Here is a 24,037-nt window from a genome sequence, read left to right on the forward strand (position 1 = left end):
TGCAGATTATTCCTGGCCCAGTAGCCCCCGGCTTGCTTTTTATGTGCACGTCTTTAATGTAGAACACATGCAGTTCTTACTGCTTGAAGTATGCTTTAGTTTAGAAGAACTTTTTCTTGTCTCTGTGATATTACCAAACAAATTACACATCTGAAAGGCACATAGTAGATATGAACAACTCAGGCAAATATCATGGAAAAGCTCTGCAGCATAAATCAAGATTCCTTAGTTCCGACTACTTAGCTAACATTTAACTGAAGAGAACATTACCAGGACAGTTGATTCACATTTATATAAAACATTTAGCACTCAAACTCATATAACAGTGATATGATGGAGAGAACTGTAGGGGACAGCTTCCCCATTTTGTTTTGAAAAACATTCTGGTTCTGTTTTATAGATGGGTCACATAATGGGTTCAAAATGAGAGAATGGCTGATCAAAGCAGCATATAACCAACTGGAATGGAAACAGGACTCCACATTCTTTTCAAAATTATCCTAGTCATTTCCATGTTTCTTTCTTTAAAAGACAGCTCATTTTGAATGTTAGGAACCATAATATTACCTACTCCCCACTGCTCTGATTTTTCAGAGATTGCTGAAAGAAGCTATTCAAGTTCAAAATGCTGGACTAATGTAGCAGCAATTCATAGGGCCTTCAGCTACATCAATTTTTAAAAGGCCATTTCTACAGGTTTCTTTAGATTTTATTAGGAAAAAAAGCAGATCAACATAACAATTCAAAAAATGCAATCTAAATATGAATGCAATCAAAGTATGGAGTGGAAAAATGTTTTCAAGAAACATTCAGTTGTCAACTACTTATTACCTGAATAAGCAATATTTGTAGGCTCTGACTGGAGTCAAAAAATGATTTATTGCTGTGAAAACAAAACCTGTAGTACAGTAGTAAGAGAGTTGGCCATTAAGCATTATCAGTCAAGTTAACAGATTTTACTAACAAATTCTTAAGTTGGTGATGGAAGGTCAAAAGCTGATTGACCCAAGTACAACGGAAATAGCAAGTCACATCAAAGGATGCATCTCCAGTTTTCAGATCATTAAAAAAAAGATGTCTTAACAGTTCCAACAGCCTGCAAGCCAAAATGAAAGTTTAAAAATGTTGAACTGACATTCAAAGAGCCAATCTTATTTATACTCAATTTTACTTTTGCTCCTAATAAGCTCAAGACCCATCAGGGGAGGAAGAAAGGATATTAATGGACTACCACACAATTGAACAGAAATTGTGTCTCACTTGGTTATTTCCCCCCCCCCCCACCGAAGTAAAAAATCTACATATAAATCTGATATTTAGTATTACAAATTGTACTTCTTATATAGTTCTGATTTGTTTTTTTGCCTCTGAACCCTGATTCTTGCTTCAGTGATTTCCCCCCCTCTTGTGATATTAAAACTTCTCCATTTATATTTGCATTTATGTTTGATACCTTGGTTAACATTAAACCTTGTAAAATAATCTTTGTAACAGCACCTTTGGTCAAGGCTGCTGATGTACAAGAGAACTCGGTTGTGCCACTCTCCAGAGTGCCTATTTCCTTGATTGTTTCCACAGTCCAAATGTTCCATTAAATGATTCTTTGATGAACTATTTTCAATCTTGTAAACATCAGTGTGCGCAGGTTCACAAGTACTCGTGTAGTCCCACTCCCTTAACACCAGGATGGCTGGCTCTTCAAGATTTAGAAATCTGCTCCAGTGGCCAATAAACCTTGCAGCCTTTGCTTGCTACATGAAAACGTAGCCCACGTACTTGCTGAGGTAGTCCAGTCAGTCCTCTTTGACTCCTTTCAGAATATTTCTGGAAGGGTGACGTTACGAAGAAGCCACTGCTGAGAGCGGCCACCGCTGCAGTCTTTGATGCTGGGTACCTGGCTGTCTTCTTCAGTGGCTTTATCCAGGCACTGGTTACTGTTCACATGCAAAAGGGTTAATTTCTTTTTTGGTGGGGGAGGGGGGAAAGAAGAAGGGGAAAAAAGAGTATATTTTAATTAGAAGAAGAAGAGATAATTCACACCAGTCAGTAGGTTCATTTAGGACCACTGCTAGGAAAAGGATAGTTGTGTTTTCCTCTCACATCCTTTGAGAGCATATATGGAACTCAGTACCTCTTAGGTATCTTAGAAATGCCACTAAAGATTCTTAAGGGCTTGTGGGAGGGTGTCTAGGATTTTTTTTACGTATTTCCTTTCACGAGCAGCCTCCCTTGCAGTGCACACTGCTTTTGAAACTCTAAAGTTTCAAACTGCAATGTAGTGCAGGGGGGCTTTTGTTTTAAAGTAATGACTTAGCATAGACTTAAATCATGATTTAAGTCAACAAGAAAAAGGGCCAATTTAAAACACTAGGTAATATCTAACAAAAATCATACTCAGAGCAGGTGCACTGTAATAAATGTACCACGGGCCCACAGATTTAAAAACGTACTACTAGAAATTGACTATCAAATCTTTTAAACAAATTGACATTTTAATCCAACCCATAACCATGTTCTAACAGCAATTTCTAGCTTTGCCTTGATGCTGCTGTAACAGAAATTTAAATGCACCACTGCAGAATGAGAAATGGGGACGAGTTGGAAAGTGTTTGCATTCAAGTGGCCAGCAAAAAGGTCATTGGTACCTTTTGTTCGGGCCCTTTGGAAAACAAAACAGGATGTGACTGCAAGCTCCAAGGCCGCCAGCGCTTCCTTTAATCATGCAAGTAATTACTGTAGTTTGAGAAAAGCAGGTAAAACTAGCATTGCAGTTTGTGGGGGAAAATAGGGAGTGTTATTTGTTAGGGTACAGCTGTAATTTGTGTGTGTGTCCTTTGTAATCCATGGAACACAGGAATGAATTATCTCCTAAGATGAGTTCCCTCCCATTGCTTACAAAACTGCAATACTAAAGAAGAAGCTTTAATTCCAACACAGTTTTAAAGTTGCAACACATCATGTTACTTATCTTAAATTATTATTCCCATCTCCAGTTCCAACCAGCATTCTCCACAATAACTATAATTATACCAACATCTATAGTCACTGAATTTTCTAATCACTTGAGCTTCAGTCATAAGACAACTTACCACTGGATCATATTCCCAAAGTTGATTGCCTTTTAAGTGGTGGCACTTGAGCATTGTGACAGGACCATTAAGTTTGGAGACATCTAAGCACAAATCATCTGTTCGAATTTCTTTGTTGGCTGTATATGAGAAAACCTTGATGGAAAGCAATAGCCTGTTATTACCATGCTATATACCACTTTATATGTTTTTCTGAACATTAAACCTGTCCTCAATGTACACATATGGAAAACAGCTTTAGAATAATTAATCTCTTTAAATAAAAGAGTTTCTTAAACTAGTGGTAGATATAGTCACTGGGTGCTTGGATAGAGGGCAGGCCTGCTGCAGAACTTTCGTTCCAGGGCAATAGTTTTTTGAGGGGGAATCACAACTTTCCCCGCCATATTGCCCAACAGCACCCATCCATGTCCTAAAACAAACAGGTCTACAGCATGAAACAGGATGATCTCCCTCTAGCTGCACAAGCTTGCAACTTACAACAGTCAAATTAATATTATTCCAAGCAAGACCTACAGGAATCAAAACATACTATAAAAAAATGTACAGTGCAATCCTATTTCCATTTAGAAGTGGGTCCCACTGAATTTAGCAAGGCTTACTTCCCAGTAAGTGTGGAACCTTTTTTTGAGGTCAAGGGTCACAGTGTCTTTGAGAGATAGTGACTGGAACCACATAACACTGGCAGAAGGAGTGGCCAATGCACAAATAAGTGGGGACACTCCTCTTTCTCCTCCATTCTCTCACTCCCCCATATATCTCACCCCCACCCCATCTCACCCCCACAGATCTGTGTGCACATATATATGCACAAATACAATCACACATGTACACAGAGTCCTACAGATGCATACATTCTTGCATGACACTGTACACTCAAACATGCACGCACACACGCAAGCATACTGTCATGCAGACATATGCACGCTCACTCCCCAAAACATTAATTTCCTCTGCACTCTGTGGCACATATGTACACATATGTACACACAGTGCTCATGCATGCACACACAGAGACATATGCACTCTCACATTCACATACACAATGACTTGTCTAATTATATACAGTTTAAAAATCTAATATTTTAATTTTCGGAATTTTATATTGTTACCTGATTGCCACCCATCCCGTGACAATTAAAAATGCCAACTTTTTCATTTTCTTTCCTTGCCATGTTATCCAGACACTGATTTGTTTCCATGTTTCTGATCTGAAGACAAGAACAAAAATTCAGCACACCCCGTTTGCTATACGTATTTACTTTAGAAAGACAATCTGCATGCGAGCCTTGGAAACCACAAGCAAGAAAGCTTCTGCATATGTGCCCTGTTCAGTTACCCTGTCCATCCTAGAATCATAGAGTTGGAAGAGACCACAAGGGCCATTGAGTCCAACCCCCTGCCAAGCAGGAAACACCATCAGAGCACTCCTGACATATGGTTGTCAAGCCTCTGCTTAAAGACCTCCAAAGAAGGAGACTCCACCACACTCCTTGGCAGCAAATTCCACTATATTTCTCCATATGAGACCTGTGGGTATAGGGTGGTATATAAATTGAATAAATAATAATAATATGAGCCGACCTGAGGCCATTCTTTGCAGGCCTCCTCCACAAGAGGTCAAGAGGGTGGCAGCACAAGAACAGGCCTTTTCTGCATTGGCTCCCCATTTGTGGAATGCTCTCCCCAGGAGGCTTGCCTGGCGCCTACTTTATACATCTTTAGGCCAAGTGAAAACACTCCTCTTCAACCAGGCCTTGGCTGATAACATTTTACGTCATGTTAAATGTGCTTCCAGAGCGTGGTGGTTATTGGTTTTGTTTTCTTGTTTTTATTATGCATTTTGTGTTTTTAATTTGTATTTTTATGCTGTGAACTGGCCTGAGATCTTTGGGTGAAGGGTGGTATACGAATTCAACAAGCAAGCAAATAAAGAAAAAGATCAGGAGCAGTCTTGAGGCTCTTTCCACGCACCTCCTTTATGCCCTTCACTGTACACAACAAAGAACCACAATGGAAGAGCCGAGAAATAGGGAATAAGCTGTGGAATGGGGGCCAAGTGCGGATGCAGGGCAATACCAGGCAATAGCAATACCTTGCAGCAGTATGCTTCCAAATCAAATTATCAAGGCAGCACACACAATTTTAAAAACCACCAATAAAATGAAAGGCATAAAATAGCAGCATGGTGTTCAAGAGCTATTTAGATCCTTAGACTCCTAAAAGTCTGTAAAGAGCAATTAATCAGTGATTGCCCCTTGAAACATAATAGTCTTCAGTGTCTTATTATAGCTCACTTTTCCCCACTGCTTGAACTTTGGACCACTTGCCTCTCTCTCCCTTTCTCTAGTCCACTGCTTTCTCTTATCTTTCTTTTCAGCTGCTCTACTCTACTACTTCTCCCCAACTGTCACCTAACTGACTTTTCCTCCCCACATTCCAATGCTCTCCTTTCAGTAAACCAGTATTCTACAGTGTTGTAGTGTTGCACTAGTGGAAGCCATGTTCTGAATCAGTTGAATTTTCCAGTGTTTCCAAGGGAACCCCACATGGCATGCATTACAGTACTGTAAACTTAACTTTAGTTAGGACATGGATCATATGGCCAGATTACACTTTCCCCAAGAATGGTTATAGCTTGCAAACCAGCTAAGTGACCCATGCCTGTCCAACATCTGAGATTTTAATAACACTAAGACTTATAACTTAAACTCATTGAGCCCCTTATACAGTGGGACCTCGGGTTACATATGCTTCAGGTTACATACGCTTCAGGTTACACACTCCGATAACCCAGAAATAGTGCTCCAGGTTAAGAACTTTGCTTCAGGATAAGAACAGAAATCGGGCTCCGGCGGGAGCCGGAGGCCCCATTAGCTAAAGTGGTGCTTCAGGTTAAGAACAGTTTCAGGTTAAGAACAGACCTCTGGAACGAATTAAGTACTTAACCCGAGGTACAACTGTAAAAGCAAGGATATTCTTCTTTAGTCCAACAGATGTTTCAGAGTCAATGTGATTTTTAAAATGTGGAAAGTTTTATCTAAAGCTCAATGAAAATCAGTACAATTATTTAGATGACAACATGTGATCATGAGAATCACAGAGTAGCAACTATGGCATTCATTCTAAATTATCAAATCAGTTTACCCTTAAGATTGGCAGGAAGGGTAGGAGAGGAAGGGTAGGAGTGAGATTACCTGTCCAACCTGAAATGGGATAGGATGATTAATCAGATCAAGCTAAACATTATAATAGCATTACTTAGCTTTGTTAATCCAAAATCAGATTCTAATCATTTTGGGTATGACTCTAAAGCCCTGTCTATATTCTTCCTTGGCTTCATTTTAGAGGCAAGCAACAGTCCTTTTATTCCACAAGGCAGTTGGGCTTGATTGACCAGAGAGTATGTATCTTTACTGTTGGTTCTGCCTTTTAAATTAGTTAATTATAATATAGCATATAATGTAGGACTGCTATTTTTAAGGAAAATCGCCAGTAACGACAATGCCGACATGGGTTGCCATAAGTCCTGATTTTCCTGGACATTTTAGCAATTTCTGCCCGGACACTGCTTCTGACTATAGTATTCAGGATATATCTGGGAAATTCTGGACATATAATGCATATAAAATTAATAAAATTCATCCCCAGGGAAATGCTTTTGATGTCCATTAGGAGCATCATTTTTATTGTTTCTTATTTTAATAATTGGGAATTCTAATGTTTATTACATATGTTGCAAACTGCATTGTGAGGGTAGATACTCTGTATGGTAGGTTAAAGATTTATTAAATAAAATACAGGCGTTTTAAGCTGTTTATGTTAACCACTTTGGGAATATTTGTATTAAGAGGAGGGTTTCTCCCTACCAGATTTAAAGATATATTATGAAGCATATCTGTTGGATTAAATTAGAAAACACAGATCATTTAGATTTAGAAGGACATGACAGTAGATTTGGTTGGCATGCGTATTTATGGTATAATAAAGCCAAAGTGCACAAAGGATTCCAGAACCATATAATAAGAAATGCAATTTTAAAAGTATGGGAGAGATGTAAGGATTTACAGTGGTACCTCGGGTTAAGTACTTACCGTATTTTTCACTCTATAACACGCACCAGACCATAACACGCATGTAGTTTTTAGAAGAGGAAAGCAAGAAAAAAAATATTCTAAACAAAATAGTGGATATATGATTTTTGTGGTTCATGCTGTGGCCACAGACATGTGACCTGACAGTGAGTTTGGAGTAGCCCAATGCAAAAATCCTGAGGATCCATGTGGATCCATGCTTTGTAACCACGGAGGAGGGAAGGAAGGGGAACCATGGATCCTCTGCTCACGACTGCAGCAGATCCCCCCCGCCACCCGCAGGCATTCGCTCCATAACACGCACAGACATTTACCCTTACTTTCTAGGAGGAAAAAAGTGAGTGTTATGGTGCAAAAAATATGGTAATTCGTTGCAGAGGTCCGTTCTTAACCTGAAACTGTTCTTAACCTGAAGCACCACTTTAGCTAATGGGGCCTCCTGCTGCTGCTGCACCGCCGGAGCACGATTTCTGTTCTCATCCTGAAGCAAAGTTCTAAACCCGAGGTATTATTTCTGGGTTCGCAGAGTCTGTAACCTGAAGCGTATGTAACCTGAAGCGTATGTAAACCGAGGTACTACCGTATTAGAACAAAAGACACCATGGTGGATCTCACCGACAGAAGTAATATCAGTAAAAAAGGTTAGCATAAAGACTAAATGGCCAGTGTACAGAGAGCTGTTAACAGAAGTGGATAATCAATTAAAGTTGAAAGATTTGAGGAAATTGGAGAGAAAGTAATAGATTGGTTACAACACTTTCAACTAAATGAAGCTTTTAAAATGACAAAAAGGATTTAGTTACACCATATCAAGATTTCAAAGAGAAATAGTGGAGGATAATATAAAATTACTGTCGAAAATGTATAATTTGCTGTTGGAATGGAAAAATAAAGACGAAGAGGTTAAGTATGTAATGAAGTAGGCAAAGGATCTGGGACATAATATACAAGTGAATGATTGGGAAAAACGGTGGATCTCAAATTTACTGCATGTACCACACTTAAAGAGAACTATATGAAATGATGTATGTAGTATATGACACCGATTAAACTTGCTAAAATGTATGAAACAAGTTCTAATAAGTGCTGGAAATGCAGAGAAAAAGAGGGTACATTCTATCATATGTGATGGGAATGTAAGGTTATTAAAAGCTACTGGGAAATGATATATAATGGATTGAAGAGAATGTTTAAACTAACTTTTTTAAAAAAAACAAAACCAGAAGCATTTTTATTAGGTGTAACAGGAACAGAAATTCCCAAAGAACAGAAGAAATTATTTATGTACGCCACAATAGCAGCCCGGATCCTGTTAGCCCAAAGATGGGAAGAACAGTTGCCAACAATAGAAGAATGGCAAATCAAACTTATGGAATATGCAGAAATGGCAAAACTGACTGCAAAACTCAGAATCTCTGACAATGAGAAGTTAAAAAAATGGAAAAAAACATTGTATATGTGCAGAAATATTGTAAACAAGTTGGTACATTGGGAGGGTTCGATTAAGCACTTGTAAGCAGTAAGGAACTAGAAAATGTTAAGGAGTAACAACTGGATAAAAATGATAACAAAATGCAGAGAATGGTGTAAGATGTAAAGAATCAGTAGAAGGGGCTGGAAGGAAGTCTTGAGGTTTAAAGAACCTCAAAAGAAGGCTTGTAAATAGTAGGATTCCTTATTAGAAGTTCAAATGTTAGATTGTGGTTTGATTTTTGTATCCTTATTTTGTTGCTTACTATCTTTGAAAATTAATAAAAATTTATTTACAAGAAAGGCAATATAGAAACATGCTGAACATAATAAGAGGGGAAAAACTTGTTCTGATAAAACAAGCGTTCCTCTTTAGAATCCCTGCTACACCACTAGCCTGTGTTTACTTAAGTTTAGAAGCTGTTAGCACAGTGCACATTAGCAGCAGCATGTAAATTCCCTGTTTCTGGAAAAGAATTTCCTTCCAAATATTAATTTAGATTTTATATGACCTAAGGATTTGAATTCTTATATTACAGCATTACAGAAAGACTTACACACGGGAGAAATAAATCTGCTTTAATCTTATTACCCCAACTTTAAAGCTTTGCACATTAGAAAAAAAACACAGGTGTGCCGTTCACACATATTTTTTTACTTCAACGCTTGAGGCATATTAAAGAATTCTACAGTTAATTAAGAGTTCTCAAAACTGTATGAGTCTTAAAATTGTTACCTCTCCCAAAGAGAAATAGAGTCGTGGTATTTGGGAATCAGGATAAACAGTCTCTAGGTACCAGGAAAAAGGTTTGCATTGCAGCTTGTGTCTAAGTCCAAGTCGTGATGATATGTCTCCATAATCTACCTTTGTAACCCCTGCAGAGAGTTGCATCTCAGTTAGTTACAGTTTTAGTTGAATAAATACAGTAATAGATTACCTGCACAAAAATTAGACTGGGTGAGAAGAGTAATCTTTACACAGATCTTTGAGGACAGGTTCTAGGTCTCTTACTATCACAAGGAAGTCTTACAACCAGTTTTATCTGAAACTGTGAGGCCGCATCAATTTCTTATCTACAGACCAATTTCCATGAAAATTGCTTACAGAGCTACAAATGAACATTTAATATAAGGTAGCAGGAGTCTGAATATTCCAAGGAAATTGCAACAAAACAGGGTAGTTTTGGTACAGTCTTTGAATTATGCCTAAAGATGCTACTTTATTTGAGCCCCGTAACAGAATCTAGACCAACCTTCTGCTTAATGTAGGAAATCTAGAGCTAAAGCATCTGCAATACATGGCTGTCTAGCCTCTACCTGGAGTCTTCTAGTGAGAGAGCCCGCCATCCCTAGGTACATGGCTCTATTGTTGGATTAATCTTACTGAAGTTTCTCCTAATGTTCTACTGAAATCTCTACTTCTGCAGATCTATTTCTGCCGCTTGGGAGTAGCAGAGATTCCTTTCTATTGTATGACAGCCCTTCGGCCCCTTCAAACCTTCTGCTCTCATGGCTAAACATACACAGCTCATATAACCTTTTCTCATATGATGTCTCATCAATCCCACAGACCACCTTGGTTGCCCTCTAATTTTTCTACATCCTTCTCACAGTCCTCCTCCACAACTGGACACAATACTCCAAAGATGAGGTCTGTCTAGTATAAAATGAATTGTAACTATTTCTCATGAGATGGAAACTACGGTTTCTATTAATGCAGCCTAAAACGGCATTAGCATCACATTTCAGAGCCAGGTGAATCAATAGTCTGAGTAGAAGATGGTTTTATACATTCACCGTATCAGTTTAAGACACAGCCTAGGACCCTCGTACCTACGGGACCGCCTCTCCTGGTATGCCCCACGGAGAGCCTCAAGGTCCATAAATAACAACACCCTAGTGGTCCCAGGCCCTAAGGAAGTTAGATTGGCTTCAACCAGAGCCAGGGCCTTTTCAACTCTGGCTCCAGCCTGGTGGAACGCTCTGCCTCATGAGACCAGGGCCCTGCAGGATCTGATTTCTTTCCACAGGGCCTGTAAGACAGAGTTGTTCCGCCTGGCCTTTGGCTTGGAGCCAATTTGATTCCCTCCCTCTCTTTTTTTCCCCTTTCTTTTCCTTCTCCTCCTGCGATGAGGCTACATTTTAATATTTTAATGTTCCATTATTTTAATGTTGTATTTTATTTTTGTTTTTAAGTTGTAATCATTCATCTTGTTTTTATTATTGCTTGTAAGCCGCTCTGAGCCCAGCCTTGGCTGGGGAGGGCGGGGTATAAATAAAAAAATATTATTATTATTATTATTATTATTATATTATGCTGAAGATTCCTTGCTTACCTGGGGAAATTATGTAGAAGAAATTCTTGAAGCCATCCATCCACACTTCTGCAAGTCGTCTATTATTTTTATTAATAATCTGCCCTGTCCCTCCTGGGAAAGTGTAAGGAGTGGCTTTTCGAAAAACGTGTCCAACATGCGAACATGTTACAATTTCCAAAGTTCCCCCACACTGCCAAATCTGAAAAAGTCAAGAGTTCACCATAAACATATTTCTATTGTCTTTTAGAAAAAAAGGTTCTGATTACTATGCAAACAATAACTGCATAAGTAATAATTCTGCATTATAATTTTACTAATTATATTTAAATTATATTTGCACATCACTCTTGACCAATGGATATCACCCTTCACCATTTCATGGAGAACTCATCACAGATGTACCACTTCCAGCCCATGTGAAATCATATCCAGATTACGTAGCGAGACCATTCTGTTGCAGCAAGGACATTGGGCACTTACCAGTATTACTGAAACATCATAATGGTAGCATGACAGCTCTACCCAAGTTTAACTATTCTTCAGTCAACTGCACATGCAGATACTGGGATGTCCTAGAGCTTTTGATCAGAGCTGTGAACCATGTGCTTTGCAGTACTGCACCAGAGCACTCTGGCAAAGCAGCTGTTATCTCTCTTCCCTGAATTTGTTTTTAATTTAAAAATTAGTCTATTGTTGAAAGATAGCATTTGCATCTTCTCTCTGGTAACATTCAACATATGTCTGTCTACCATAAACTAAGCTGCAGTACCTGGGAATAAAAATGAAGTTTACTTACTCTGAATGAAATTTCTAGGTTTTCTCCTCCCCATATATCCATTCCTGCGTCGTATGTCCCGATTTCTTGAAAATAGTCCCTATCTATAGAAAAAAGGCCTCCTGCCATTGTAGGCGTCCTAAAGGAATATGAAAATGTTTTAAATCCAGCTCTGACATTTATGATTACATTTATTAATCTTAGCAGTGAACTCTATCCCAACGAAAATATAGCTAAAATTGGGCCAGAGGGTGAAAAAGAGGGAGGCCAGTCTGGGAGTACAGGAAGGCAGAACAGATTTGAAGGATAAGGTATGTTGCAGCATCCTGAACTGCATCGAATGCCAGTCCAACTCAGAACATTAATATCAATAAAATTAATACATGATTAACTTAGGTCCATTAATTTCCATAGGCAGTATCCAGTTAAGCAATTATGTTTGCACAAGCACTTCCTCTCCTTGTGCACCCCATAACCAGGCTCTGGAGGGTTGGGGAAAACCCCCAGAGCATGTTTAAGGAAGAAGTTCTGTTGTGCCAAAACAGCGTTGTTTCACTGCCACAGGTTTAGAAAAGGTGGCATACTAATCACTAGCTTGGAATGGACCTCCCTGTCCAAACTACAGTGGTACCTCGGGTTACAGATGTTTCAGGTTACAGACACTTCAGGTTACACTCCGCTAACCCAGAAATAGTACCTCAGGTTAAGAACTTTGCTTCAGGATGAGAACAGAAATTGCGCAATGGCGGCAACAGGAGGCCCCATTAGCTAAAGTGGTGCTTCAGGTTAAGAACCATTTTAGGCTAAGAACGGACCTCCAGAACGAATTAAGTTCTTAACCCAAGGTACCACTGTAGATGCTCACAGTTAAGGGAGAACACACTTCCTAGTGTTCAACCTGCAATTATTTATTACTAAGAGTTGCATGATCTACCTGTTTCAGCAGGCTTTCTAAGATGTGTCTTAATTTACTGGGTTTTTTAAAATCAAGTTAACGGTTGCTGATTACATATCATATTTCCCTCACAGTTCCTTGCACCTTCATAGTTCTTTTTAATGTAGAAATGGCCTTGGGAACTGAGTAAACCTGGATTATATTATTAGACACATGCATGAAGGGACATCCCAATTAATGCTCATCAGCTCCCTTTACCTGACTGGAAGGGTCCTGTCACCTTTCCTTCGGTCCATTTCTCTCTGTGGAACAGGATACCACCGGAAATTCAACTTCCAGTTGAATCCACCATAAGTCATATCAGAACCTGCCATATATTCAAATGTATCATCGCTGATTACATCAATAATTGGACAAACTACTGTTCTCCTAAAGAAAGAAATGGCATAGACCATTAGAAAAGGCAAGGATACAGGAACAAAATACAGCCCTCGTTACATACAGTATCAGCCCTATACCACAAATTGAGCATCTCATTTTCCGTCCATCTCTGAAAAAGTTTCAGTTTTACTACATGATAGGCATGATCCAGCTCATGTTAAGTATCTACAAGTGTCTTTGAACTAGCTTCAGTTATTTCAATGGGGCTTAAAAGGTTCGTTTTTGTCCTGCTCCTGCTCACTTTATACCACAGCAACACAGAATACAAGAAACTATGCTATGTTATTTAAAAAAAGTAATGATCAAACACTTGAAATAGTCCTTTATCTGCAAGAGCTGTCACTTCTATTCTACGTGGGGTGAAGGGTAGATAAGAAATCTTATAAATAATAGAATCATAGAATCATAGAGTTGGAAGAGACCACAAGGGCCATCGAGTCCAACCCCCTGCCAAGCAGGAAACACCATCAATAGATGGAAAGAAGATGCAGTTCTAACCAAGGATGAATGGCAGGCAAAACTAATGGGCTACGCAGAAATGGCTAAGCTTACTGGACCAATAAGGAACCAAGATGAGGGAACTTTTAAAAAGGAATGGGGAAATTATCTGGAGTATTTTAAAAATCATTGCAAACAGTTAACTGCATTAGCAGGATTAACTGAAGATGAGCAGTTAAACTATTAACCTTTTCAAAGTTGATAGTAACAATTATAAGGAGTTCTAGGGGAGATGCATAAATCAAAAGTGAAAATAGAAGAAATCACAGAAAGGGGGGAGGGAAGTCAAACTATGATGTATGTATGTGTGATGAGGTATTGATTATTGTAAAATTGGAAATTGGAAAAAAATAAAAAGAAGAAAGAAGAAATCTTAGAAATTAAATAATGCAGGACTGAAGCTCAAATTAACCACATTCAAAAGTGTTATCTCTCTAAACAAGGTATTTGTATTCAGAGCCAGATGGGGTCATAGCCCCTAGCAGTTAGGGCAGGAAAATCCTTAAATAAAACAGAGGTTTAACTTGGTAGAATGGGAGGTTCCTATGTACCTCAGAGAACAGGTTGCTTGATTTCTGGAGAAACATGCTGGAAGGCATGAGCATAACACAAAAAACAATAGTAACAGGCTATGGCAGGATATCTGAGATGTCATAGTTATTAACTGTATAGTTGTACAGTGGTACCTCGGTTTAAGAACAGTCCAGTTTAAGAACAATTTGGTTTATAAACTCCACAAAACCGGAAATAGCGTCTTGGTTTGATAACTTTACCTCAGTCTAAGAACGGAATCCAAATGGTGGAAGGGCACTGATGGTGGGAGGCCTCATTAGGGAAAGCGTGCCTCGGTTTAAGAACGGTTTTGGTTTAAGGACGGACTTCTGGAATGGATTACGTTCGTAGACTGAGGTACCACTGTATCTGTAATACATCCATACTGCATTTGAAGATTACCAAGGTCTGCCACTGCTCTTTAATTAATCCTTTGTGCAAATGTTCTTCTACTACAAATTTCTCATATTCTAAGGATTAATGAAGTTTACCCACTATGTCCTTGGATGAGTCGCGCTTAAAGAAACAGATTAGCTGCATTAGTCAGTATTAACCTTTAACATGTTTTATAAAATAACCACCTGTCTAATTTTATCCGTGCTAGCAGTGGCTCCAGCCATCCTACTGTACATTCACAATGAGCATCTAAAAAGGTGATGACTTGGCCTTTAGAAGCAGCAGCTCCTTTCAATCTGGCCCTGATCAGTCCAGAACGCTGCTCCATTCGAATCACATAAACCGGTACTCGTAATTTCTTCACATAGTTCTCCAAGGGTCTCTTCAAGAACTCTAAAAAGTATGGCAAGCGAAAGATAAAATAAATGTAGCATTCAAGCTACATGTACACTCATAATTTTAGTAAGAACTCTTAAAATGGCTTATGTCTAAATGAACTCTCAACAAGAATAGTCAAAAGGGGGCAGAACAATCCAGATATCAACACTAAATTTAAGACTGAATATACTATGAATACTGTGTAATAACAGAACCAGGACACACACATTATGCTCCAAATCGCATATTTTAATGGAAGATTAAAACTCTCTTTTTCTCTTTCTGGTTCAGGATGGTGACTTTTTCCACATGTCAGCAAAACAACTAATCGGTATTTATCCACTATTTTTCTTCTAAATGAAAAATTAGCACTTCTAAATTATGCGAAGAGTAAGTCTTGAATTCTTGATGTTTCTTTTTCCAGTGCAAAAGTGAAATATTATGCAAATCAACTTTACTGGGAATATGGCAGCAGCAGATATAAAGGTAAAGCTGAATGTTTGCTTTATTCAGTTCAGCCGACTGATGCTAAAATTTGAAACCCACTCTCTCCAGATTAGGAAATTTTTGTAGAAGCCGAATTTCCTACTTACAGAGTATTTAGCCAGCATGTAAACAGAGATTGCATTTTCTGCCTGCATCCTTCAGTTTGATAAACTTTAAACCCAATTTCTTTTAAACAAAGTTCCATGTGAGTCACAGAAGCACCATCAAGGAAAACATTAATATAGTACTATGCAGCTATGTACAACTTGAAGAGTCAGGTATACATGGTTTCAGAGTACTATACTATACACAGTACTATACACAGTTTACTTAAGTACTATAAAACTCTTAGGGACACGGGTGGCACTGTGGTCTAAACCACTGAGCTGATCAGAAGGTCGGCGGTTCAAATCCCCGTGACGGGGTGAGCTCCTGTTGCTCGGTCCCTGCTCCTGCCAACCTAGCAGTTCGAAAGCACGTCAAAGTGCAAATGGATAAATAGGTACCGCTCCGGCAGGAAGGTAAACGGTGTTTCCATGTGCTGCTCTGGTTTACCAGAAGCAGCTTGGTCATGCTGGCCACATGACCCAGAAAAACTGTCTGCGGACAAATGTTGGCTCCCTCGACCAGTAAAGCGAGATGAGTGCCACAACCCCACAATCATTCACAACTGGACTTAACTGTCAAGGGTCCTTTACCAGGTTTTACCTTTTTAAAACTCTTAAAAGCAAAGCTCACATAACAGCTTTTATTCCAACACTGCTTCAATGAAGAAATCCATAATAATAATAATTCTACATAAAGGCAAAATAATTCTCTTAAGAAGCAGGTTCAGCACCATTCCAAAGGAAAAACGGAATGTGGATGCACTGTACTTATCAATACGGCAAAATCCAACTAAAAATGATTTAGAGATTAAACAAGCACTATTTAATGAATATTCATTTCATGCATGTTTGAGCATTAAGGGCACCCTAGGTTATTTGAGGAGTGTGATTTACTTTACCCTGGCATAGAGTAATCTCTATTTCAACATATGCAGTCTGTGAAGTGTTCAAAGGACTGCTTCCAGTGGGTAGCTTTAATGAATTCATTAAATTCAAAAGAGTGAATGTTATGAACCTGTATGGATAATGTTTTTAGCACATAGAAGCATGGATTATATATTATGCTATATACTTGTTATACAAGTTTATATAAGGGCTATGGTAAGTAAAAAATTGATGATTACAAACAGGGTTCAAAGTTAGCAGGCCACCAGGCGCATTTTGTGCCTAAAAATTCTCCATTTGTCAGCACCTCAAAAAGTCTAGGTGCCACTTTTTGTGCCTGGCTGACACTCAAGGATTACTGAAATGTATGTGCTTTGAAGCTTCAAAGTATATGTTAAGGATAGACAATATGTTAAGGAGTTTAACAATGAAGAGTAGAGTGTTTTGAAAAATGAAGTATGGTACCAATATTGTTATGGTAAACACCAAATTAAACATGTATTAACAATTTCTGTTAAAAATGTGATATTAACAATATTTCACTTATGAGAATTGTGTATTGGTTCATGCTTATTAAAATAATAAACAGAAAGCATTGCTGCCCCACCCCAAAATGGCAACTAGACATTCTTGTTTTGGCGCCCACAACCCAAGTTCCAGGAGCCATTTCTAATACCGATTACAAAACCACCTAAAAGAATCAGGTTGCTTTTTAAAATTGGTTTTTTAAAAGTGTGAATACTGCATTTCTCTTAAATAATAATGAATTCAATATTAAACAACCTGTATACAAGCACATTAGTGCTATGATTACTCTAAAACAGGTGTGGGGAACAAATGATCTATTTAGATCTTCCAGGCCGCTTTGGTCAAGCACTGTGGACCAGCCATCATATATGATATCAGGTTTAGGGAAAGTAAAAAAGACCTGGCCCAGCCAAAATGGGGTTTGCAGACCTGCAAAGTTATGCACAATGTGTTTTGCAACACTGCACTTCCCCACTGTTATCTATAACTTGAATCAATTCCTCTACCAGATGCATCTGACTTAAAGAAGGCTTTCTCAAATATAAATATTTACACTCTACCTATCAAAACAGGCATTTCATTTTCACCTGATGAAAACTGCTCTAATCTGTCCAGTAACTACAGTCATATCAGCAACCGGCATTTCATTTTTGTTTGCTACTCAGTTTTTTGAATTCATGCAATATGCCCAAACTGCACCTTATGCAATCTTACCTCTTTCACTAGCATCATCTACCAGAATAATTTCTTCCAGCATGTGTCGCGGTGACCGGTTGATGACACTATGTACAGTTCGCAAGAGAGTACTCCAAGCTTCATTGTGAAAGACAATTACAACACTTGTTGTAGGAAGGTTATCTGGATATACTTTTGTCTTACACCTAAGACAAAACACAAATAAAGCAAAGCAGTAATAAGTGAACCATTTATTATTACATTTGAATAAAAAAAATATTCTCTAATATTCTCTTTATATTAAAAAATATAAGGTAGGGACAAGGAGAACTTCCCTGGGGAGGGTGTTTCATCAATGTGTTGTCATCCCTGAAAAGGCCCTTTCCCCAAGGTTTTTGCAAATAGGCCCTTGTTCACTGATGCAGTCAGAACTCACCTGTAAAAATGCTCTTTGGCCCATGCTACACTAGCCATTTCAATTGACTACTTCAACTGAAACACTGAAGCAAGAAGGCTGTAATAGCATTAACTTGCATAGGTCATCAATGAATGCACAAGAAAATTATGGGCACAATTAACTGTGTGAAACATGCTTCATGCAGAATAGAATGTCTGGATGCAGAATGAATTTCCTGACAAGTCTACTGCTCAATTAAAATAGTTCTTACAGATGAAGAGGACTTCCAGGTTATGGCTAAAGATTGCAAAGAGTAATCCTTTATAATTAATCAAAGACTAGCTGAAGATGCCATTGGTTACCTCGCCACCATCAATGCCCCAAGCACTGAGTGAACCACTGTATCAGAAACTCTGGCCCAATAACAGCTAATCAGAACAGAACTACAGCTTGCAAAGTACTGGATCAAGCTCTACATACACAAGAGGCAGAAACAGTCTTGAAGGAGGCAGACCAGTATCTCAAATGTTATTCTAACAATGGGGTTTCCCAATATCTGTAATGCTACCCATCCTAGGGAAGTGCTTTCAGGATGCTGGTATTTCTAAAGAACTATATTCGTCTGCCACACTAAATACGTTCTTAGTGCCTTGATCCAAAAGGTTCTCCTTTTTCTCTATGAAGGTATATTAAGCTGAGTTTTAGATACCCCACACAAGAAAGCAGCAAATGCACCTCAGGTCTCCTCCATTAGCATGGAATATAGCTGCTCCTATTACTCCTATGAAAACGGTGTAAGACCCCAAGAATATGCAAACAGCTTCCTTCCTGTTCAGTTTCAAATGTGCTACTTATCCTAGAAGCCTATTCTCCCAGTCTCATGAGACAACAGTTCCCCCTGGTAGGGAGGTGCACCTCAAAAACCCCAGTATCCATCAAATGCAAAAGAGGATCACAATTTGTTTGCTAACAAGAAAGTCTTTTTTTTTGTTAGTGAGCCTGGGAGCTCCTTACAAGGAAAATTAAACTGTCTGGCTTTTAACCAGTTAAACTAACTTACATGTCCCAAAACATCAAGTAGCTTTGACAACTCTGAAAGGGGAGGACGTTCTCATTCAAGTGGAAAAAAACTTACAATCTAATAAAGAGAAGCTATCACTGACAGTTAGAATGTAATCTTTACAGTATATTTAGGAATATGGAATATTCTGTTAAAGTAGCATACTAGTAACAAAATGGTTTAAAGTTAAAGGAATTGAGTACTACACTAGTTGCCCTGGTTTAAGACATACTGACACATATTTCAAAGTTCTGTTACTTAGTTATTATTAAAAAGAAAGCCACAATAATTTCAGTAGGAAAGGTAAGCAGCCTTCAAATTTGGATAGAAACTCAAAGGAAAGGGTATTTTCAAACACCCCACAAGAAAAGGAAATTGGTGAACCTATGCATCAAGCAGAGAGCTGTGTCTTTTTTCTGTTTTTTCTGCTAGAAGTGAAGAACTGATTGAGTCAGGATTGAGAACTGGTAAAGCAGAATAGATTACAATATGCCATGGCATGAAAGGCAGTCCTTGATATTTTGATACTTTGACTATTGTTTCTATTGACTGAGGTAAATGTGGGAATGAATCCTATTAGCCAAAAAATATTGAATAGATTAAAATATACAATGCATGGTAGCTACACACACAGTAGTTGAAATCCCCTCCCTCCAGGAAGAGAAGGCAAATGAAGCTGCTGCCTGGCTGACCAAGACAGACCTTTACAAAAACAGATTTGATAGGATGATCATGAGAACCATTTAAATTCCAAGTCACAATATAGTAATGTGGAGACGTGGAAAGGGGCTTCCATACAGCAGGCTCTTTTGGCTGTATGAGAAAACTTCTGAAGCTCCTTTAGTGCCTGAAGCAACACTAACCTGCTTTATTATGCTAGTTATAACATATATTTAAAGCCACCTAGCTGTGAAGCAGAGGTACAGTCAAACCTTGATTCCTGAACGGCTTAGTTGCTGAACAAATCAGATCCTGAACACCGCAAACCCGGAAGTAAGTGTTCCGGTTTGCAAATGTTTTTTGGAAGCTGAACATCCAACGCAGCTTCCGCTTGAGTGCAGGAAGCTCCTGCAGCCAATCAGAAGCCGTGCCTTGGTTTTCAAATGGATCCAGGAGTCAAACAGACTCCTGGAATGGATTCAGGTCGAGGTACCACTATATAAGATTCTTAATCTAGGAGGAAATGTCTATGTAGATCACCTAAAACGCAATAAAATATTCTACAGCAGTCTTCAAAGACCCAGGGTCTTGAGCTGGCTCTATGTTAACAGCAGAATAAGGTTAACAAAGGACCACTGGCATCCAATTAGACAGTCCAATAAGACATTTCAAGTCTAAAGATACCCTAGCGGCTAGTCAATCAATACTCAACTGATTACATTCTATGTACCCACAAACAGGTAAAGTTCATCAATTGTGATTACCACGGATTATCAGAAGCGGAACTGGTCAAAACTGCTAATAATTCTAGGCAACTCTCAGACAAGGCCAAGCAGGTCACTGGTTCAAAATAGTTCAAAAATGCCACAAATGGAAAAAGTACTGCAGGAAACACATAACACACACACACTCCCCAAGGTTTATTTTATATATGTACAGCACAATCTTATATACATCATAGGAGCCAACTCCTAGGGGCCAAGGGGGCTTTCGCCCACCAATAAAATATTTGAAGGGGCCAGGGCCCCCCAAGGTTGGTGGGCATTGCTATTCAAATGTTGTGAGTGTGTCATGTCATGTGATTGATTGTGGGGTGGAGCTTACCTGGGCCCCCACAATATTTCATTCAAGTTGGCACCCTTTTTAATACATATCTACTCAAAATAAGTCACAATGAAGTAAGTGAGGCATTATCCCATATAAATGGGCACAGGACTGCATCTAAAAGACATGAAGTGTTCACTGGGATTTTGTTCCATACAGGATATATCAAGCTTGAACGCCTGTTTTGTAATCCAACCCAACAGGCAGTATGATAACAATGAACTGAATTGCCAACAGTTCGGAAAACAGGCACAAGACAAACGTATAGTGGAACATTTCCTGAAGAAACAGCAGGGCTAAACAGCAATACTTTTACGAAAATCGATAGGAATTTGTGTGTTAAGTCTCCAAGAGACACTACTCCATCTAATAGCCTATGTATACTAAATCTTTTCAGCACCCATACACACTGGTTTGTAGTCAAGTTCAAGTCTGACCTTAACAGTTATTTCATAATTTACCTGACATCAAGAGAATGAAATTTTCCTCTCTTCTGATATAAGAAAGTTGCAATATCTCATGATTCAAGTAGAAATCTTCTTTAGACCCTAGAAACAAAATCCAAAATGGTCCTTAAAACCATTGTGGTTAGAGATTCAAGCAGAATTCATATAAAGAAAGTTCTGAAGGTTTTCTGGTGCTTATGGCATAAGCCAGCTACCCCCCAAGAGAGCTTTCTGGTGAAAAACTTAAATTCTGTTCTTTGCTGTATAAAATTATTTTACATGTTAACTAGATGAAGGCTGAAATACCAGACTGTATGTATTAGTAAAAGATGTTACAAATCTAGGATATGTAAAGTTAGTTACTTTTGAGAAGAAAAATTAAAAAAAGATTTAGACTTCTGGTTTTTTTCTAGGAAAATCCACTTTTAAAATGTAGGTGCCTAAAGAAAATCCTAGGTCAATTCTGTCATGGGCTCCAAACATGGAGTATTGCTGTGTATTTAAGAGAAGCAACTCTTAAGAGTCTCCACTTCTCCTCTAGGACGGAAGTTCCTAGAAAGAACAAGAAGCACAGGGGACTGATGTATTAGCATCTCCTTTGCTTGCGATCAACTAGGAATGTTGGAGGCTGCTATCATCAGTTTACTTTATTGTCAGGGCTTTTTTTTCAGCCAGAACTCACTGGAACTCAGTTCCAACACCTCTCAGGTAGGCACCATTGTCATTGTAAGACAACAAGGCAGGCATTCATGGTGAGTTCCGGCACCTCTTTTTCTAGAAAAATAGCACTCCTTATTGTGAAACCTACTTAAAATCTAGTTCAAAGCCGAACCTTGTGTGGGTCTTGAGCAACCATAACTCTAAACATTGGAGGTGATGTTCCTATCATCTTTCTTACTAATACATTACCTCCACAAAGGTTATCGAAGTACACACTTTAAGACATTTTGGTTGGTCTCGTAAAGCTATTGCCCTAATGAGGATTTTTGAATTTTTATTGTGTGCCATAATGGATACTTTTGGTGTTAAAGCTGCTTTACCTTTCCCAGAATCACCTGAAATATTATCTAAAAGCATACAGTAGTCATGGAAAAGAGAGTACACAAGAGAAATAAGCATGAATTTTTGAATGAATGCACATCAAGACTGGGGAGAGGATAACACCCTACCAATGGAATAAACCTCAAGCCACAGATGCATTCAACTTTGGGGTTGTGGACAAGACAAAATCTGGCATCCAAAGATCAAAATCATCCATCAAAACCTTTTCCACCGTTGAGACTTCAGAAAACTTCCAAAAGATCACCCAATTCATACAACTGAAAATATTTTACATAAACACTAGTGGGATAATATTCTTCATTTTTTACATGGAATTCCAACTTAAATGAAATGGCTCTGAATGCAAGAAATCAAGATTTAAAGTTAAGGACTAGGTGTCACATTAGACCAGACAAAAAATACTTCGTCAAAGTATTTTCAAAGCATTACTTTTACTAGATCAGATCAACGTGCTTAATAATTATGCTAATTACAAAAAAATAGTTCATTCCATTGTTTCACAATAGCAATTAACTTTTTAAAGGCACATATGCTCAGTAGGTAGACCATCTTAGAAACATAATGTATGTGAAAAATCCAAAATAGAGTTGTATATCCATGCACAAGATAAAAACAAGATGTGTCTCCAAGCGAGTTTTACATACACTGATCTAAGAGTATGGGCAACACTCAAGTGACAGTGTTGCTGAGCAGGTGATTTTGATACCTTTTGGTACTGCTTTTCAACTTTAAAATTAAAATATAAACAAATGAACAAAAAAAACTATCAGATATAAACAGCAGAATCAAACAATTCAACTACTAAAGGATGAACGGAAAAGAAAAGCTTTTCACCTGCCTCAAGAAAGAAAGAAAAGATAGTCATACAAATCTAAGGGTGGATATAAAAACATAACAGGTCTGCAACCAGAGAAGGCCTCATTTCTTGCACAGACTAATCAAGCCTTCGCATGTGATCTTTAGCATAGCTTTGTTAGTAGATGATGGTGATTTATTTTGGGCCCTGCCCATCTGACTAGGTCACTGCAGCTACTCTAGGTGGCTTCCAACAGAATTTCCAAATACAAACACACATCAGATATTAAAAACTTCCTGATACAGGGCTGCCTTCAGATGTCTCCAGAAGATGCTCCTTCAGGTATGCAGGGCCAAAGCCATTTAGGGCTTTAAAGGTCAGCACCAACACTTTAAATAGTGCTCGGAAACATACTGGGAACCAGTGTAGATCTATTATGACCAGTGTTACATGGTCCCAACAGCCACTCCCAGTCACCTGTCTGGCAGCAGCATTCTGGATTAGTTGTAGATTCCAAGTCACTTTCAAAGGTAGAGCACATTGCAGTAGTTCCAGTGGGAGATAACTAGACCATATACCACTCTGGTGAGACAGGGCACTAGCAGATAGGGTCTCAGCCAACATGCCAGATGGGGCTGGTAGATACCTGCCCTGGACACAGAATTGACCTGTGCCTCCATGGGCAGCTGGGAGTCCAAAATGACTCCCAGGCTGCTCTCCTAGTCCTACAATGCCACAGTTACCCCATTCAGGACCATGGAGTCTCCCACACTACCCACTGAACATAGGGGGAGATAGTTAGAACTTTTGTATCTTTTAAAAAGATGCCTGAATCTCTCCCTTCACCTGAATCATCTTTCATCTATTGGTAGATTCTGCCGTGTTGAGATTGGAAAGGCTTGCAGAAAAACATCATGCAGAACAA

The 24,037-nt window shown here is 38.7% G+C and overlaps 1 protein-coding gene across 2 annotated transcripts in view; it reads right to left on the bottom strand.

Annotated features, from left to right (window-relative positions):
* Nucleotides 1-1,275: 1,275 nt before the first annotated feature.
* Nucleotides 1,276-24,037, bottom strand: part of GALNT1 (polypeptide N-acetylgalactosaminyltransferase 1) — a 56,580-nt gene continuing 33,818 nt past the window's right edge. The window contains exons 1-10 of one of the 2 annotated variants that reach the window (XM_081884117.1): nt 21,270-21,356; nt 17,627-17,793; nt 14,714-14,921; nt 12,900-13,070; nt 11,768-11,885; nt 10,990-11,170; nt 9,390-9,529; nt 4,202-4,300; nt 3,090-3,224; nt 1,276-1,960 (exon numbers count right to left, since the gene is read on the bottom strand). In XM_081884117.1, coding sequence (XP_081740243.1) covers nt 1,814-1,960; nt 3,090-3,224; nt 4,202-4,300; nt 9,390-9,529; nt 10,990-11,170; nt 11,768-11,885; nt 12,900-13,070; nt 14,714-14,921; nt 17,627-17,669 — 1,242 coding nt within the window. In that variant the 5' untranslated portion in view covers nt 17,670-17,793; nt 21,270-21,356 and the 3' untranslated portion in view covers nt 1,276-1,813. Of the gene's footprint in view, nt 1,961-3,089; nt 3,225-4,201; nt 4,301-9,389; nt 9,530-10,989; nt 11,171-11,767; nt 11,886-12,899; nt 13,071-14,713; nt 14,922-17,626; nt 17,794-21,269; nt 21,357-24,037 lie in introns of those variants that run through there. The other variant, XM_081884116.1, reaches the window with a different exon arrangement.

The sequence above is a fragment of the Podarcis melisellensis genome (assembly GCF_964234715.1).
Source record: "Podarcis melisellensis genome assembly, chromosome: 13".
Taxonomy (NCBI): domain Eukaryota; kingdom Metazoa; phylum Chordata; class Lepidosauria; order Squamata; family Lacertidae; genus Podarcis; species Podarcis melisellensis.